The following is an 18,981-nucleotide window of genomic DNA, read 5'->3' as shown; positions in this document are numbered from 1 at the left end:
TTTTATGATTTTCTTTTACACTGTAAGTTAATAAGTAACTGTGGTGATGTCACCTGTTTATGTTTCTGCTTCATAAAAACCTGGTAACCTTTATTCACAAGGCAGACTTTAACAGACTTGAAACTCTTGCTTGCATGAGGCAGAGATAGGACATCTGGATCGTACAGAGGACTACTTTAGTTGTAAGGTTGGAAATTAGAGTTAAGTTTTATTTCTCCTAATTTTATAGGAAAATGTTTTGAATGTGTGCAACATAGCAATAGTGAGGTTCTAAGCAGGGCTGTCCTGTCCACTTTTCTCTCTTTGATAGGGGGGGAAAAAAGAGACAATGATAAAGACAATATGTCTAGATCCTGCTGTGTAGCTATATCCTTGCTGTCTCAGTCTCTGACTAGTAAATATTTTATATACTTAACCTTAACTACTGTGAGAATTGATATCTTCTGTTATTGTCCTTGCTTTCAAGTCTTTTAGCTATTGTAAGAGAGAAAGCAATATTCTCTAGTACAAAAAATTTCTTCTGTGGGATTTTGGGTCGATTGCCTAAAACTGACTTTTATTACTAAATTTGTAGTAATGCTGACTGATAATGATACACAGACAGCACTGGATAGGTATGCCTGATTTACACTTGGATATTTTTCTTTGGGTATATAAGCACTAATGGACATTACAATTTTTTGAATGAAAGTAATTTTTGCAAAACTCCGCTCCTTCCACATGTTGTGTTCATCAGCAGCCCAATAAATTGCTCTGATGTAGTCTGAAGGCTAAAAGGAATGCTTAGAGAGTTGTTCAATGGCATGCTGTTTTTCATAAAGAAACAGAAGACTCAGAAAAAACTGCTGAGGGGACTGTATCTGAAGATGAGTTAAACAAGCAGGACTTGGCAGATGGGAAGAAATCCAACACATCCGAAGCAGAGCTAGATTTGAAGAAGATGCCTCAGCCTGGAGACAGGCTATAATTCAGTATGTAATTCTTTGTGGCAGACATCCCTCACAATAGCCAAACATTGCAGTCATTATTTCAGGCCAGTGTTACCCCCAGGCCAAAAAGAGAGCCGAGTGTAGCCCGTAAGGCTCATAGTACGGTGCTAAGAGGAGTCAGGATTGGAAGCAATAAAGCAAAATGAAGTCCTGGGATGAACTGGGTTCCTTCACGTGGAATAAAGACAAGTAAAGGAATAACACACAAGACAACCTCTCCTGAAGGACAGAACAAGTGACTTTTTTTTTTTTTCAAAACCTACCAGTGGCCCAAGATTTTCTATAAAAAATTGCACATTTCAGTGTGAACCAAAAAATGAAATCCTGCAGAAGCAGCACAGTGTAGAGATGAATTTTTAATCTCTTGTTTATTACTGGTACTAATAGCACTGCAGTTATCTTCTGCAGAAATAGTTCCCTATTTCTACATATCCTGAATTAGTGGACAAAACTGATAATCGCTCTTCTGTAGATGTAAAAGCTGAGGTGAGGTAGGTGGTGTCTTTTAAGCACAGTCACAGAGTTAATGGTGGGGCAGAGACAGCTTAAAATAGTAACTATTAGATATGTTCGGTTTCTAAAGTAAAATTGTAGGCCATGCTTTGATTGTTATTTAATTTGATGCATTTTATGCAGTTGAAATGTCAGTCATGGGGTTTATTAAGGCAAGCACTGCATTTATGAAGCTTACACATTTAAACGCCTTTTTTTTTTCTGGAAAGAGGAAAAATGTAGGATGTCATCTCAGTGATTTTTTTTTTGTATGTTACCAAATAAACACCCATTTGATTTAACTATCTTGTATTTTGAATAATTGAGACAATTGTCTGAGATGAGAAATCTCTTAATGCCCAAATTTACTGGGAGTTTTTGAGAAGCTCCTATATGTAAGGATTCTGCGTGGCAGCAAAATTGCAAATAAACATCTTAGTTTTGGAATAACCGAAAGAATATACCCAAATGAACATATTTCTCCATCCTGAGGTGAGCTATGGCTTTTGAAAACATAGCTAAGAGAAAGGCAATCTGAAAGAAAACGGAGCTTAGCTGAAATTCACAGCTTATAGCACTGACCACTGAAACAAATAAAATCTGAATTCACTCCTGAGTGAGTTCTTAGAAAGTGAAATGGTGGAACCGATGTGGATCTGGTACAGCGCTTCAGGCCAGTATCTTGAATTACTAGGACTAGAGGGGAAAAATAATAATACTGTCCTGATCAGGCATAATGTATAATTAGGGTTGGCAAAGATATCTGGTTGCCAACTTGGTTTTTTTTCCCACTTCACACCAGTTCTACTTGGCACTATCTCAGTTTTCAGTATCAAAAGCCTTAATTCTAGCTTATTTAGGAAAACTGCCTCAAAAAATACAGGAAAAGAAAATCAGCATTCAGAGAGAAGTATACCTTTGTCACAGTGAACCTACACAAAAGTTTTCTGGATCAGTCAACCCATTAAACTCAGAGTCTGCAACCAAAGTAGATGTGTGTCCCCCTTGAGCCTCCTCAGAGTCTTTAAATTCAAAATTTGTTTTGGCACAGTGCTTGAACACCATCACCAGTAATATGCACCGTGAACATCACAGTAACTTTCTTTAACTAGACCCAAATATCAATGCAGGAGGAAATGTCCATACCCTCTTTCAGCCTAAAGCGTTTTCCAGATAGGAATTAATTTATAATGAAAACCATGATAATCTTAATTTTTAGAAGATAAATGATTGCTAATTAGTTACAATAATTTGAAATTTTATAGCACTTTTCTCTATGGATATCAAAACACTCTGCTAAGATGGATAAGTATTATTATCTCATTTTTCACAAGAGATAACTGAGACAGCCAGAGGTGAAATGGCTGATACAAATTGTACACGTCATTTGTGGGTTTGGAATTAGAATTCAGGTCTCTGAACACTCTACTATATATTTATGCAACTAATCTGTAACTATTTCTTCAACTTCAGTGATATCAGTTCTGTTACACCATTAAAACCTCGTGAATTTCATTTAAATATATTGAGATATATTGCAATTGTTGTCTTTTGATTTGTTTTCTGAATGTAAAACTTCCTGCATGTCTGTTTTCAAGGTTTTCTAAGCAGTCCTGAGGGGTAAAAACTAATTTTAATTCTTAAATGAAATTATGCAGGAAAGTCAGATTCTGGCAGAGACTCAGAACCTTTGGATGAAGATTGAGTAGGGCAGGTTGACTGTATAATGACGAGAATGACATGTGTATAATATTTCTTTGCCCTCACTGTCCTTCTTGTGGGTGTCATTATCTTTGGACACTTTGCCTTTCCTGAAATACCTGAAAAGTCTGAAATGCCTTAAAAGATCTTCTCCCAAATGGATTCTGACTCAAAGCCAGAAAGAAGAAATGTGTTTTTAGGAACTTTTTCTTGGTATCAAAGTCAGGCTAACACATAAAGAGAGATTTGTTTGCATCCTGCCTATATTTGTTATTTTGAATATTTAGGTTCCTTTACATTCAACTTGTGAACTTTCTGATTTCTGATGGTATTTTATAGCTCTAGTATTCGTACAAAATTGCTGCAATGTTCATTTTAAAGTGTTTTATTTAGAAATGGACACCGTGTTTGAAATCAAAAGGCAGAACAAATTTAGAATATGAGCAATGTTTGTGCGTTTTGCTTCTTTCAGAGATGTTTACATAAATGATCAATGTGTTTGTTTTTTATACGAAAAAATTGGATCCTTCCCACCCCAGAGGACAATGGTAACTAGTGACATTGTAGCACTCTGAAAATTATAATCTGAAAGCTGAAAAATTGTTGGGGGGTGTTAGTTAAGCTGCTTAAAGCTTTGTTTTTTTAAAAAAAATGTGTAATGTTATTAATTCATTTTCCATGAATATAGAATGTTTGAAAGAAAGTCCTTTTTTTGTTAAATATTCATCTCTCCTGCTTTTCCATTCAAGGTATTAGATGGTCTCAGAATGTTTATCTTCTGATATTTTTGGGAGGTCCACCAGAAAGGTGAAGAAATAGCCTTGTGGTCTCAAAACCAACTTTCTCCCCAGTATATTAAAGAGAAGCCCAAATCATGTAAATCTGTCTTCAGCTTCCACTGTTATGCAATATGTGGTCTGTCTATAGCAGTGTACACAGAGCCTGGAGTCCTAAAACCTGAACCAATGAATTTACCCTTCAAATTAGGACATATCTTCGGGTTATTCTTATAACACATGACACGAATATTATCTTTGGTAATCTCAAAGCATTTGAGAGGAAATGAAAACAATCCAAATGGCAGATGAAGGCCAAAATACTAGAAGTTCCTCTTCACCACCACCAGGTAAAGAGGACATGCCATCTTCTCCAAAGGAACAGGAAGGAGCTGATGAGAACCCATCAGAAGGTGCACAGGCAGATCATGGTGGTGTCCGTGAGTATTTCCTGCTATTATATAGTGATTTCAATACTGAATCTACATTAGCTTCTGGCTTCTCCCACCACTCACCTCTTTCTTACTAGCATGTGTTCATCTTCAGTTGCTGCTCTTGGTGTTGCCAAATTTCATTTTGACTCTGGTCAAAGATGACCCTTTCCAGTGAAGTTCTGGGCTCTCCACTGTGTCTGCAGTTCCCGCTGTCCCTCAGCCCACAAAGACTCTCCCCTGAAAATTTTTGCTGCTTAGATCTATCTCTGTGCTTAGTACTGCAATCAGTTCATTAACTCCACCATTGTCTTTCAGTCAGAGACCTGTATTTCTCTTTCTAACACCGTTTTCATCTTGAAATGCCTGTCCAGTGTCTATTTCAGGTGTTCTGCATGTCATCTAATACACTAGATCTAGGCAGCATGGACAACAAAATCCACTAGTGGGTCTCCTGTGGAACTTTGGAAGGATTTTTGATGCTTATATTGCTGCATTACTTTCAGCATTTGTTTGATCTTCCTATCATGACTTTTTCCTGTTATAGGATGTGTTTCTTTCCTTCCCCTAGGTTTTAAACTATGTAGCAAACTTCTCCCTACACTTAATGCTAAACAGCAGCAAGTCCATTGTTATGCAGAAGGGATTTTTTTTTGCTACTGCAGAACTATGTATTTATTTAACATGACATGTATGAGCAAATTAGTCAAAGGAATTCATACCTAAGAGAGTAATTCCAATTGTCCTTTGCAGAAGAAAGAAAAACTAGTCTTCCAGAGGAATCACCAGCTGCAGAGGAGCAGGAGGAAGAAGTGGAACAAGTGGAATCAGATGCTGAAAGCGTTGGTGAGTACTGCTTTCTATTGAAGAGATGTTGGTACGAACTTAAAAATCCCACTACTTTCTAGTTTCATTTTTTCACTGAACAGCATCTCAGACCAGTGCCATCACGTTACAGTTATTGAGTTTCTCTGCCCCCTTTCAGTTGGCTTACATTTCCCATGGCTGGTCTCTGACCCCTTTGGTTGTTTTTCATAGAACACCTAGGAGAGAAAAATATCAAGACAGGGTGAGAGCTTACAACATAGGTAATGGGGGTTTGATCTGAGATATCAAACTGAAAAGTACTTTTATCAAGTGCTTATGACTAGTTGAAAGTCAAGTTGACAGTATTCTGCGCTGCAGTCCAGCAAAGAACTACCCTGGGTCGCACATTACCAGTATGCCTTTTTGAGGACAATGGTGTCTTATGGTGATCTGTTGTATGTAGTTTTACTAATTGTTTTGTATAGTGATGTGCATTTAATAGCTACTGAAAAGAGACACTTTAAACTTTATTTGCTTTCTAAAGCTGAGACCTAAACACTAGGCAAAGCCAAACTACTTTGGTAGGTCTTGAGTTTTAAAATATATTTTTATAAAGCACTCTTGAAATTTTTATTTTTAAATTCTTCATGTTTGAATATTCACAGTAAAGTTTTTAAAAGCCTGAGGGAGTGCTTGTTACAGGCTGTTTCAGGACAAGTTGTTACTAAGGCGTGGTACACCTGTTTTGAGCTATGGAGTGCCTATTATTCTGTTGAAGGAGGCAAGGAATGTGTGAATCCTTCCCTTTTGCAGTTAGGTGCAAGTATCAGCAAGGACCCTAAAATTTATGGTGAATATAAATTTCCTTTATGCTCCCACTTCTGAGGTGCAGAAGGCCATTTGGAAGAGCAAGATAACAGTGAAATACTCTCAGAGACACAAAAAAAGCCTGAGAAGGTAGAAGAGAAAATCTCGGAAACTTTCTTCTATAATTATGAAGATATATATTCACGACCATTTGTCACTGAAAACTCTGGGATACCAATTAACCTTCTTACTCTTAAGTATCCTTTCTGTTGAGGCTGTGCAAAATTAAAGCTAAGGATATTTAATATATGGTTTTAAAATTGTACTTGTCTAATTTGGAGTAGATTATGTGGCATTAGTGGGATACATTTGATTGAGACACAGATAAGAATCCTGACCAGTTATGGTTCTGGGTGAATTTAATCTTAAACGTTGTCTTGACCTCATAAACATTTCTTATTTGACATAATTCTTACAGTTATAAGTGCTCTTGTAGAACTAGATCAGGGCCAATTTAATGTGACCAGGCAGAAGACTAACCTAAGAATATCCCCTGCAAAGCTCTCCCTTTCTGTGTAGCCACATTGGTGTTCCCCAAGAAGCTGAGGGGAGGGCAGGAGAAGACCAGCTGTGTAACTCATACTTCCTCACAGAACTGCTAAGGGAGAAGTGTGGAAGAAACCAGGTAGATTTGTAGCCTGGTGCTCAGAAGATCTAAACTGGGAGAATGAAGCGATGCCCATCAATTAAGAGCTCCAGTAAGTCCGTTGCTATGTATGGTCAAGTAGGATATGACACATGACTTTCACAAGTGCTGGTGGTTTTCTCTGCAGACACAGTCAAGTTGCTATTGAAGACTGGATTTTCCCTTTTCTACGTCTGCCTGTAAACATTTAAGAGATGATCTTGAGCACTTCCTTGGTTTGGTCTCATTTCTGTAGAACAGTTCCTAGTAATCTGAGGCACATCTCTTACACTTTGTTTGAAAAGAGAACACTGATAGAATATTAATTCCTTGCAGTCGCAAAGGATCAAGCAGAGGCAAGAGGTGTAACCCTGTAGTGGAGATGAAAGGACGGACTATGAATTTTAGAAGGTCTTCACTTGCGCCTTCCCCTCAGTTATAGAGACTTGGTATATTTTACCTTCACTGTATACTGAATAAAACTATCTCCTACCATCATTCATGGTAGGAGTCATTAGTCACCAGATTCAGTATTCCCATTTCAGTTTTTGTTTAAGTGTTTCTATCCACTTAGTAAACTTTTCTAGAAAGCCAGCGTAAAATCTTTTCCTTATTGAACTGTTCTCAGGCATTCTTTTGGATATGACTCCACCAGAAGTGTAAACCTGCTGCCGATGAATAGCAAAACACTGATGTATATAGCAGGTAACCAAGTGGTGCTCCTGGACCTGAAAACTAAATCTCAAAGTTATCTCCGGAGCAGCAGTGGTGGTGGAATTGGGTTTCTCACGGTATGGTTTTTGTTTCCTGTTTTAGGCTGTTAGTCACTTTCTAGAAGCAAAATGTTCACTTAGTTGCCTGATGGAAGATTTCTACAGCTGCACCTGCATATACATAAGAAAGTATGGCATTGATTAAGGGGATGTGTGGACTATGCAGCATGGGCTGCTCAGCCCATCAACGTAATTGGCAGAGGACAAATACCTGCATACCTATGCCCCAGGCTCAGATACCTTAAAGAACTGATAGTTGCCAGCTGGGATTAATTTTTAGAACTATCGCAGTCTTATTTCAGTTTATATCAACTTTTTTTTTTTTGACCACTCATCTCTCCTAGTCGCAGCTGATATTAATATAGTGTTTTGCCTGCAGTTAAAATTTAGAAAATCAAGTTCCTAGATAAATGAAGAGAAAAAGTATCTGGTTTCACTCTAGTAACTCTCAAATGCTTCCGCTGGATTTGAAGAACCTTACCCCGTGAAGGGATCTGCCCTCTCTCAGTTGTATTCCACATGAGCAAGGCTTTCAGAATGCCAGCCTCAGATTGTTCTGCTCCATTGTAAGCAGCCTTTTCTGGGGAATCGTGGTACATCTTTATGTCTTCAGAACCATGTCATTCAGGATGGGTTTTCTGCAGCTGTCTGCTGAAGTAGATGGCTGCTAACACAAATCCTGCTCGTGGAAAGATCAGCTATTGACTTGAGTGAGGTAGGAATAGTAAAAGAATGCATAATAAAGCAAATGATTTCATAGTTTGTCATGGTTCTGCATTACATGTGCACTATACCATTTTTTGTGCGTAATGGTTTTATCATTTTGTGTGCATAGTCACTTCATTCTGATATTGAGCAATAGATTGGCAGTTGTTCAGAATAAATGCACAGAAAAACGCAACCTAGTATTTATGGCAATGTCTTTTGACTAATGAGTGAGTAAATACAATAACTCAATAACTAGCAGAATAGAGACAACGGTGTCATTACAGTATGCAACGGGACTTCTGCTTTTTCAAGGCACACCCTACTAAGCAGTACTTTGCAGTAGGAGAAAAAGGAAAGAAGCCAAACCTCATCATCTATGATTATCCTTCACTGAGGCCCTACAGAATACTACGAGGTAGTGTAAAAGTTCTATTTTCATTTTACACAAATGGGCCAGTGTTTACAGATCCCAGCAAATGGAGTAGTGGATCACTTTAGAAGTTTAGAAGGAAATGCAACCTTTTGGTCCTTCAAAGCAAAATAGAAAACACCGATTTCAAGCTTTTTCATTATTGTGTGGGAGGAAACTTTTATTTTGTAGAAATAGTCAACTGAGAGCTATTACCTAGTGAAACAAATAATTGCAGTGAAAGTTGAGCTTCTTCTAAGTAGATTAGTTTCTTCCTCTTTTCTCTGTGTGTGTATGTGTGTATTGGGGCTTGTGTGTTTCTTCAGGTGGAACAGAGGAAGCCTACGTTTTTGGTGATTTCAATGGTGCTGGCACTTTACTGGCCAGTATTGGGAGCAGCCCTGACTACATGCTGACTATCTGGGATTGGAAACAAGAAAAGATTGTGTTGAGGTCAAAAGCTTTTTCACAGGATGTCTACAGGGTCACATTTTGTGCTGATAATGAAGAGCAACTGACTACATCTGGAGCGGGACACATCAGGTAGGTTTACAGATTAGGATTATCCAAAATCATAATAGGTAGAAGATGACTAACAGGAATGTATCATTAACAAACATGGACCAATGAGAAATGCTATTTTATCCAGCCATTACAATTACAAAAATGAGAAAGTTCAAGTCAGCCACCCAAGTCTTTTAATGCTTTTGCTGTGCAAAAAGGATGATACTTGATGTTGAATGTCAGTGCCACTGGCTCCATTCTTGTAATTTCAACAAGCACCAGGGAGAATTAATAAAAAATATTAATATATATATGTCTTCTAACTGGTAACACAGCACATATGCCTCTTGTGCCTTCTGGGCTTTCTACTTCTGATTTCTTGAACTCAGCTGCTGTTTGGGCAGCCATTAAAACTGGTTGCCAAGTCGTGGATCAGAAATCCTCTGATACCACCAAAAGCCTGCAAGGAAGCTTTACAAAAGATATATGTACACTCCCTTCTCTGGTGAGTTCATGGATTCTTTTGTAATAAAAAATAAACCACAACTTTAAGCTCTTTGTATCAGCTTTGTGTTCTGTACTTATCCAGTATTCAATGTTAATACAGCAGAGACTTAAGATATGACTTGGATGCTTTTGTAATAGAAATTATACCTTTAAAATTATAACACTTATAAAGATTTTTTGAATTTTAAGGGAGATGTCAGATCAAAATCTGAGATTTACTCTATAGTTTGGTTGCAGGGTTGGTCTGAAATACGAAATGCTTATTAGACCTAGAATGAATGTGGTTTAGAATACATTATTTATGGAAATCAGACAAAACAAAATCCCTTATAAACTTTCTTTTGAGCTAAAATGCTGTGAATAAACTCTGGCATAGTTTTTATAACATGATAAACATGACTTTTCACCCAAATGTGGTCTCTAATTCAATTTTCAACACCTGTCTTAAATGTAACGTCTCCTGTACACACAGTGAGGGATCTCTAATTGCAGTAGATGTTAATTTTTCTGTAATGCAGTCATTTAAAGCTATGTTTCATACTGCTAAAAAAATAATGATCAAATTGAAATAGATGTGAAGATCTAGGATAAAATCTTTGTCTCACTGAGATTTTATAGTCAAGCTCAAGTCTGTCAGGGTACTTGGATGAATTCAGTGAAGACTTTAGTCCCTCGTATTTACAAAGTTAAGCATCATACACTGAAGACAAGAAGAGTAAAATAGGTATCCCTAAGTATGTCTATTGGTTGTAGCTGGAAGGCTGTAGCTATGCATTTTACACTTATTAATTTTAAATAGTAGTTTAATCTTCATTCTGCCTATTCCAAATACTTTTCCTAGCTTTTTCATAGGGGAAGCGTAGGGAAATGTGTTTGTGTAGTTACAAAGCTTTATCTCATTTTAAAAAGAAAAACCCAAAGGCTCCTGTGAAAAAGAATAATAAATGAACAGCCCTTATCTCAGAGGCATCCCTGATAAGAGTATTACAATGTTGGAGCGGGTCTGAAGAACGTGTTTAGGAAATCTTGTATCAGAGAGCGTTTTTTTTTTTATATATACTCAGGTTCTGGAAGATGGCTCTCACATTCACTGGTCTCAAGTTACAAGGAGCTTTGGGCAGGTTTGGAAAAACAGCAGTGACCGACATTATAGGTTATGTGGAGCTGCCTGATGGGAAGGTAAGTAAGAAAAAGTTTAATTGATTTTATGTTCTCTCTCAGGTTTTGATATAAAGTCTACTGAGTAAGTTGGAGAGTTACTATTTGCTTCAAAGTGATTTGAATTAGACCCTCAATGCACTGCTCTGATAAGTTAATATTGACTTTAATTTGCCAAAAACCGGGCTTGCTTTGTAGTAATTGAAAAGTACATTTAGTATTGTAATTCCCAGACAAAAGATCTCTGTTGGCTTAGAGCTGAGGCTTCTCTTATGGGGTAGTGAAACCTTAGTGTAAAGAAATACAAAGGCTGTCAGCCCTAATCTTTAACCATTTCAGTCACATTGTAAAAAACTGAATCTTCTCACCCTTTACACCTTCTCTTGCAAATAACTGTACATTGCTATTGATTTAATGCTTTCATGGAAGGAAGCCACAAATGTTAACCAGTATTTCTGCATGGTTAAGTGCAGGTGCTTATGTGCTTATCTCATTTTCATTGAAGGTTGTCTCAGGGACTGAGTGGGGCAACTTGCTGCTTTGGGAAGGTGGCCTCATTAAAGTAGAGCTCTGTCGAACTGGACACAAGCCCTGTCACAGTGGCCCTGTCAGCCAGTTAGTTCTGGATGAAGGAGAACTTGTCACTGTTGGAAAAGATGGCTTCATTCGGGTGAGTTTTTCTTCTGCTCTGCCTTTAGGTGTGCAAATTTGTGGTCAGTAGGTACACGTTACATGTTTTCTTTACCAGGGCTTATTTATGGAGGCAATTTTCTTTCTGAGAATGAATTTTTAGAACAAACAGAATAAGAGCACATCTCCACAGTGTCTATGTTTGAATTGGATAGTGTTCACGCAACGTTCTGTTTAATAGGGGTAAATAAATCACCTTTTACTCTAGTAAATCAGAATAATTTTCAGTGATTCTCCAACAGCTTTGTTCTTGCCTGCATTCTAACTTTTCTGTCATGTATAGTTTTGATTAATCTTTATAATTTTCAGGCCTATTAATATCTTTATAATTTTCAGACCTTTGTGTCTGAAGTAACACCAAATACTTTTGGTGTTATTTCAAATTATAAACTACAGCCATATTTGAAATTAATTTTCAGAGTATTTGAAAGCTCAGATTATTAATATTAAAATGACATAGAAAATTACTAGCCTCTCAGAGATACATATACTGAAATAGAGGAACAATTAAAAGAAAAGGCACCCTGAAGTTAACAGATAATTCTATAAATTAAGGTCAAAAAGTTTTTCTTATCCATACCAGACCAGTTTCTGATCTCACCTGTCAATTATCAAGGATTTTGCAATCTTTTTTGCCTCCTCTTTAAGGGAAGACATGATGTGTCATCTGCTGATGTGTGAAAGACGCAGATAGTCAACAGGAAGCCGACTGTTATAGACAGCAGAGGATTTCAAACACCCTTGAGTTTTTGTTGTTGTTGTTGTTTTTTTGTAAATTGATATTATCCCATTAGGAAAATTCACTTGGTTATAAGGGTGCCAACTGATGTCTTGTCCTTATCGCACAGAGCAGAACACAGATGTGTTAGATTTCCCGTTCTTTCTTCTGCGCTGCACAAGCAATGCTGAGAGCAGGCAGATATCATTCAGTCTTTATAGTTCTGAGGCTGACATGTATAGCTCTGCTAGTACCAGGGCTGAATTTAAGCAACTGTTGTTTCAGAATTGGACGGAGAACTTTTACATTTAATTTGCATGGCACCCAAACATATCGGATAGTAGTTATTGATTGTCACTGTTCTAGGTTACATTCAAAGCAGCGAGGCAGATATGACAGGTTTCATACTCTACCTGTAGTATCTACACTCCCCTGGTTTCTTCTGATTTTGAATTTCCATATTAATTGTGTATGAAAACATAACCTGGTCTTATAACCCCCATTTTTTTCATGCTTCTAACACCATGAAGATGTGGAACTTTGAGGCAATAGATGCTGCTGACTCTGTGGATGACACAGGGTTACTGGAAGTGGAGCCTATGAATGAACTTCATGTTGGCAGAAATGTCAGTCTGAGTTTCATGTCAAAAATTCATGACTGTGGACAGCCCGTTTGGTATGCTCAGGTAAGATATGTGCAAGTACATTCATCTCTGTGGAGAAACACAGAATGAGGGAGGTGATGTTAACTAACAGCAGGAGTCCATTACAAATCAGTACATTTCTTTTATATATATATAAAATCATCTTCCTCTTTCAAACACTGGAACAGGCTTCCTAGAAGGGGATTTATGTCCCAAGCCTAGCAGTGTTTAAAAGTTGTTTGGACAATGCCCTTAATAACATGCTTTAACTTTTGGTCAGCCCTGAAGTGGTTAGGCAGTTGGACTAGATGGTTGTTGTAGGTACCTTCCAGCTGAACTGAACTGAACTACGTTATGCTACTCTACGCTATGCTGCCCTATGCTATGCTACTCTGTTCTGTATTTTTAGTGTATAGTAACATGTGAGACTCTGGCTTTCGGAGCCAGAACTGCATAAGAACCGGGGAATGTCAAAAAGTATTGTCCAAGTTCTGTTATCCTGGACTGATGGATTGGACTGATAAGACCAACATCACCACATTCATTTGTTTCAGTTTCCCAATAATCGTTAAGGAATTTTTAAGGAGTTACTGTGAGTTTCAAACTGAAATTGAGTTTGAAAATATTGAAGTTACATGTTTTGTTTTTTCTTCTTCAGGATACCAATGGAGCAATCTGGAAGCTGGATTTGACTTTTTCTAATATGGTAAGTCTGTGTTCTTTTTCCTTCTTCTGATTTCTTCAATTCCTTTGCAATAACTTCCTTTAACTATATTGCATGCATCTGGAATGAAGTTTGTGTTTTATGAAGCTGCACAGTTGGAAATTTTAGCATTGAAACATGTTGTTATTTTTTTTCTTAAAAAAAATATTTTCATAATGTTGTTGATTATAATGATTGTGCAGGATTATAAAAAAAAAAATTGATTTTTGATTCCTGAAATTTTGGCTGCCAAATTCAAGTTACCTTAAAGGAGTTTTATGCTCATAAGCAGGTAATAAAAGTTGCATGTATGCAGGAAATGAGTTCAAGGAGTATTGATATATCCTATCTAGATAGGTGTTTGAAACAGTCCTTACTGTTATCTCTAAATGACATAAGAACCAGGAAAAACACGGAGAAGATGAAATACACTTCCCATGTTTTATCCTACTGGTTACTAGTGTTACTGCTGGAGATGCTTTTGGAGAAATAGATGACACAGTTAAAATGGGGGCAGATGATTTTTGCTCCCAAATGTATTAAAGTAAATGGGAACAATCCCTTTGAGTGGAAAAAAATTATGTGGCAACATGTAAAATTATGTTCCAAGAATTTTATGGTAAATAAAAGATATACAAAGCATACTATAAAAACTAATGTAAAAAATGTATAGCAAAACCTAAAATCCTTTGGATGATGAAATGATTTCCCAGGCAGCATAAGACCTAAGTTTGAGAGCATCTTCTTTGACTTCCAAGCAACAGCTCTTTGTTACAAATGCTAATTCCAAGCCTGAAACCACTTAATGAAAGGCATTGCCCTTTATTTTCACACAGAATATGATAGAATTTTAAACGAACGGATGCTCCTACATTAGTTTTGCTCATGATCTTCTTATGGACATTTAAATTTTTGAGAAAAGTGAATTTCATATAGGTACCTCATGCGTGCCAAACTTTATTCACACGAACAGCACCTGTCTAGATTTTTCAGGTTCGCTGGTGGTATGGCTGGTAATTCCATATAAGTGCAGCTTCAGAATGTAGGAGAATTTCTGTTCTGTTTTGCACTGCAGACCCATGATCCAGAGTGTCTGTATACCTTTCACTCCGGTAGGATTGAGGCCGTGAGTGTCTCTCCCATTACATACCTTGTGGCCACCACTGCTCTTGACCGTAAGTACACTATTCCTTTCCTCTCATACCACTGTAATTGTTTTTCAAGAGTAATGATGCTTGGTTTGGAGCTATTCTGTTCTGATCTGAAGTTCAATATTTGTTCATGAAAAATCACTTTACAGACAATTGTTATTCCTGGGATTAATTTTTTAATAGTTAAGACAAATCATTAATGTTTTGAAATAATGTATTAAGACTGCTTCATTTTAAAAGCCTGGGATTTTAACAAGAGAAGTTTTTAATGGGAAACTTTGTAAATTCTGTTCGTTCTGAAGGAATGGCTGAAAAGATGAGACATTTGGTTTCAATAACAGCACTTATATTCAAAGCTCTGGATCAGTAAGTGTTGGGATTTTTGTTCTGTAAGGAATTACATACATCTCTAGCATTGTGTAAGTCATTGTGAATATTAATATTTGTGGCTTTCTTAGAAAATGCAATAGCTATCATGCTCTCAGTGACAGCTAACATGTAATTACAGACATACTTATTTACCTTCTGTAAATATTGCAATTTAGGCCTCTCACAGTTAGCTTTATCGTGCTTTGAAAGAAGAACCACTGGCCAGATCATTAACAATGTCATTTACACTCCTCAAAAAATGCTACAAGGTCTTTAACTCAATTCTTGTCTGCAGTATCTTGTCATTTGTCTGTGTTATACAATGTACATGCTCTTCTAGCCTGAAGACAAACTCCTACCAGTTGAGCAAATGACACTTAGGATATATGCCAGCTGGAGTGGAATTTTATGCAGACCAATATGTGTGTCTACGAATCTGTTAATTTCACCTCTGGTGAAATTGGCTTTTCTTTGGACAATCTCCCATTTTCATCCATTTAAATATTTTCCTCCCTAGGCAATCCCAAGTAGTAGCGTATCATCTCTTCCTATGTTGTCAGTACAGATTTTCCTTACAGCATGCCACAGTTCTGTGATTATGTGAAAATTACACATGGTGGTCTGCATGGGGCTTCTTGTTACAACCCTCAGCCCTGACAACTCTTGGGAGTGTGTAAGTTAAAGAGTGAAGAAAGCTTATGTTTTTTTCATGAGCACCAAGCTAGCTGTGGTATTCTGTAACCACCAGTTATGTCTTTCCAAGCAGGCGTTTGATACTCAAAGAGAAAAATTAGTAACATTCTATCCAGCTTTTAATTCAAATAAATGGACATTTCTCCATAAGTCTTATAATGTAAGTGACGTGGCAAGAAATAAATTATTACTGTCTCCTTTCCACGCAGGGTCAGTGCGCATCTATGATTTCATCAGCAACAGCGAACTGAGTGAAATTAAGTTTAAACAAGGAGGAACAGCACTGACATGGGCACCTCGTGTCGTGAGTTTTTGCTAGTGTGTTAACAAAAATTCAAAAGGGGCCTATGAGCCTGTCAGCAACAAGAAAACTGCTCACCTTAAAGAAGTCACTGTTAGGCCATGGTGGAATTTACTGTAGTAGTATGTATATATAAGTTTGTGGGGTAGTATATATGTATACAGTATATCTACAGTTTGACTTTACTGTGGATTATCAGGTATCCTACTTTGTGTCCTCCTGAGATTTTAAAATCAGATCTCAGTATGCAGTCCCAGGAAGTAGTAGTCTTAGATAATAAACTAACAGCTTCTATTTAACCCACGCAGAGTAATCGTCAATTCACATGAGTTAGTTAACACATTTAGAAATGACAGCCCAGACAATCCACAAACATTTGGAGATGAATCATAAAAAACTGTTGCCAGAACTGATCATTTGTGGAGTGTGGAGTCTATCACTTTTAGACATATTTGCTAATTTTAATTAAAATAGTGTCTAGTTACATTCTTGAGGAAACGTAGCAAGCCTGGTGGGTTAATTATAAGCAAATTTATGGAGGAAAGTGCTCTACTTGAATTTCCAAGGTGGGGGTAACACTAGGACGATGCTCTTATAACTATAATTCTGGCCATGCAGACTTTCAGGGATGCTATTAGGTGATGACCTGTACGTTCAAGACATAAGCCAACTGACACGATAAATTGTTCAGCATTACAAAACTGACTCAGTTCAGTTTTACAGAAGTTGGTACTAAACACAATATGAAAAACAAGGGTACTTAGTTTAACTAGCTGCATTTAAAATCCCATTAGATACTTACATATAGCTTAAGGTGCTCAAATGTATTTGAAAATCTGTCCTATTAATCTAAGAAAATTTCATCCAAGGTACTTTGAAGCCTCTGTATTCCACAATAGCGTCATAGGCAAGCTAGCAACATACAGGTTAGATACGTGAACAGTGACATGGATTTAAAACTACCTAAATGGCTGGGCCCCAGGGGGTAGTGCTCAGCAGCACAAAGTCCAGTTAGAGGCAAATCTCCAGTGGTGTACCCTAGGGGTTATTATGGGTGCAGGCTGGAGAATTGGGCTGAGGAGAATCTCATGAAATTCAACAATGGAACATGTGAAGTCCTGCATCTGAGTAGGAACAACCCCAGGCACCAGTACTGCCTGGGGGCCCACCAGCTGGAAAGCAGCTCTACAGAGAAGGATCTTGGGATCCTGGGGGACACCAAGATGACCACAAGCCAGCAATGCACCCAAAGAAGTCCTACAACATCCTGGGCTGCATTAGGAAGGACATTACCAGTTGGTTGAGGGAGGTGATCCTTCCTCTTTACTCAGCACTGGGGAGGCCACATCTTGAATGCTGGCTACCTAGTAGAGGAAAGATACATAATTAATGGAGTCAAACGCAGAGCCATAAATTTGATGTCCATGAGTGACTCCTCTTGGTCATTTCCTGAGCAATGCTATTGTACACCTGATTATTACAGAGGGGATTTTTAAGATAAGACGTCATGGGCTGATCTCCCCAGATAACAGGAAGACGGTTACCCCCAGCTCCGTTCTGAGCAATAAATATTTTCATACCTAAGATCATACTTCTGCTAATTGCTCACAGATCTTCTCCATTCACTCTTATCTTTTCACATAGCAATTGTCCTTCTGGTCTCATTTCTCATGTGCATTAACATTCATCTGTGCCGTGTCTGGAGCTGGCTCACCTTGGTAAATCACTTCAAGACACTACCATGTACGGCTAATATCAGCTAAATCTGCAAGTCCAGCTAGATCCAGCTAAAACACAGGCCTGTTTCTGTTAACTCTTCTCTCTCACGTTTCAAGCCTGTCTACATTGTTAGCAATTGGCTTACCTACACGGCTTACGGTAAAGACTCCATAGCCTCCTCTTTCCATCTCAAGTAGCTGTCCCTGTTGACAGCTGTACTTTACATGGAGTCAGCCAGACCCCAGTCTGTCCCCTTACCTCTTCAAGAATCATACCCATATTCCATGCCCAATATTATATTCAGGGTAATATAATCATTCCTTTTTTGAGTGCCAACTCTTTTTCTTAAGAAGCTACGGATATATTTGTATATCAGTATGAATTACCTCTTCCTGAGATGTTACAACCGCATCCTCATTAACATTTCTAGTCTCAATGGCATGTTATCCATAAAGAAATGAACCAATCCAAGCAAAAAAATAACCATCAGTCGTCCCACTCCCTTTATGGGAGAGAATAAACAACATTTCCCACGTATGAAACATTCTTTGTGCTTTAGCAACACTTCTATTTAAGGTGAGTTACAGGTTAACACCCGAGCATGTGCCATACAGATTCTTATTCTAAACTCTCAGATCTACACTGTGATTTTTTTTTCTTCATTCTTCTACTCAAAGGTAAATCCAAATGGAGGTCTAATTGCTGTGGGATTTGAAGATGGTGTTGTCCGCATAATTGAGGTTTATGATCCCAAAGGACTGCCTGTCCTTGCAGGACAGACTAATACAGAGAATGCAAAGATAAATCTTAAACAAGCTTTCAAACCTCACGCTACTGCAGTTACAGCCTTGGCGTATGAACGAAATGGAGATGTGCTTGCCACAGGGGTATGTATCACTTCTTTTGGTTATTTTTGTTAAGCCACAAATGTAGAGATTATTTTAAAAGATAAGGTGAAGTTTTTTTATTGACAACACAGTTATACTTCTGTTAACTGCCCTCGATCACTTCTTGTAGTTCTCTGCAGTGCTGCAGGAAGAGAAGGTTCTGTTTGCACTCACATTTGTTTTATGAAGGAAAGCAACTGTGTAATTCATACAATTCATTTTGTGAATTGCTGGACTGTTTAGTGTGAATACTGTAATCCCTTTTGAAGATGGATTTGGTTCATTTTGGAATTAGTTTAGTAGTATCTTGGAATTAGTATAAGCAAGTCCATTCATACACCACCTTGGCAGCACTCCAG

General features: G+C 37.7%; 1 protein-coding gene across 1 annotated transcript in view; it reads left to right on the top strand.

Annotated features, from left to right (window-relative positions):
- CFAP44 (cilia and flagella associated protein 44) overlaps positions 1–18,981 on the top strand; it is a 47,442-nt gene that overhangs the window by 697 nt on the left and 27,764 nt on the right. The window contains exons 2-14 of the mRNA XM_054213407.1: positions 4,309–4,398; positions 5,143–5,201; positions 6,154–6,260; positions 7,317–7,479; positions 8,482–8,584; positions 8,905–9,121; positions 10,654–10,768; positions 11,253–11,417; positions 12,686–12,841; positions 13,458–13,505; positions 14,578–14,677; positions 15,925–16,019; positions 18,413–18,622. Coding sequence (XP_054069382.1) covers positions 4,309–4,398; positions 5,143–5,201; positions 6,154–6,260; positions 7,317–7,479; positions 8,482–8,584; positions 8,905–9,121; positions 10,654–10,768; positions 11,253–11,417; positions 12,686–12,841; positions 13,458–13,505; positions 14,578–14,677; positions 15,925–16,019; positions 18,413–18,622 — 1,628 coding nt within the window. The remainder of the gene's footprint in view (positions 1–4,308; positions 4,399–5,142; positions 5,202–6,153; positions 6,261–7,316; positions 7,480–8,481; positions 8,585–8,904; positions 9,122–10,653; positions 10,769–11,252; positions 11,418–12,685; positions 12,842–13,457; positions 13,506–14,577; positions 14,678–15,924; positions 16,020–18,412; positions 18,623–18,981) is intronic.

The sequence above is a fragment of the Rissa tridactyla genome, chromosome 1 (genome assembly GCF_028500815.1).
Source record: "Rissa tridactyla isolate bRisTri1 chromosome 1, bRisTri1.patW.cur.20221130, whole genome shotgun sequence".
Taxonomy (NCBI): Eukaryota; Metazoa; Chordata; class Aves; order Charadriiformes; family Laridae; genus Rissa; species Rissa tridactyla.
Note: the sequence above shows the minus strand (reverse complement) of the source record. Positions and strands in the feature narration are given on the sequence as shown.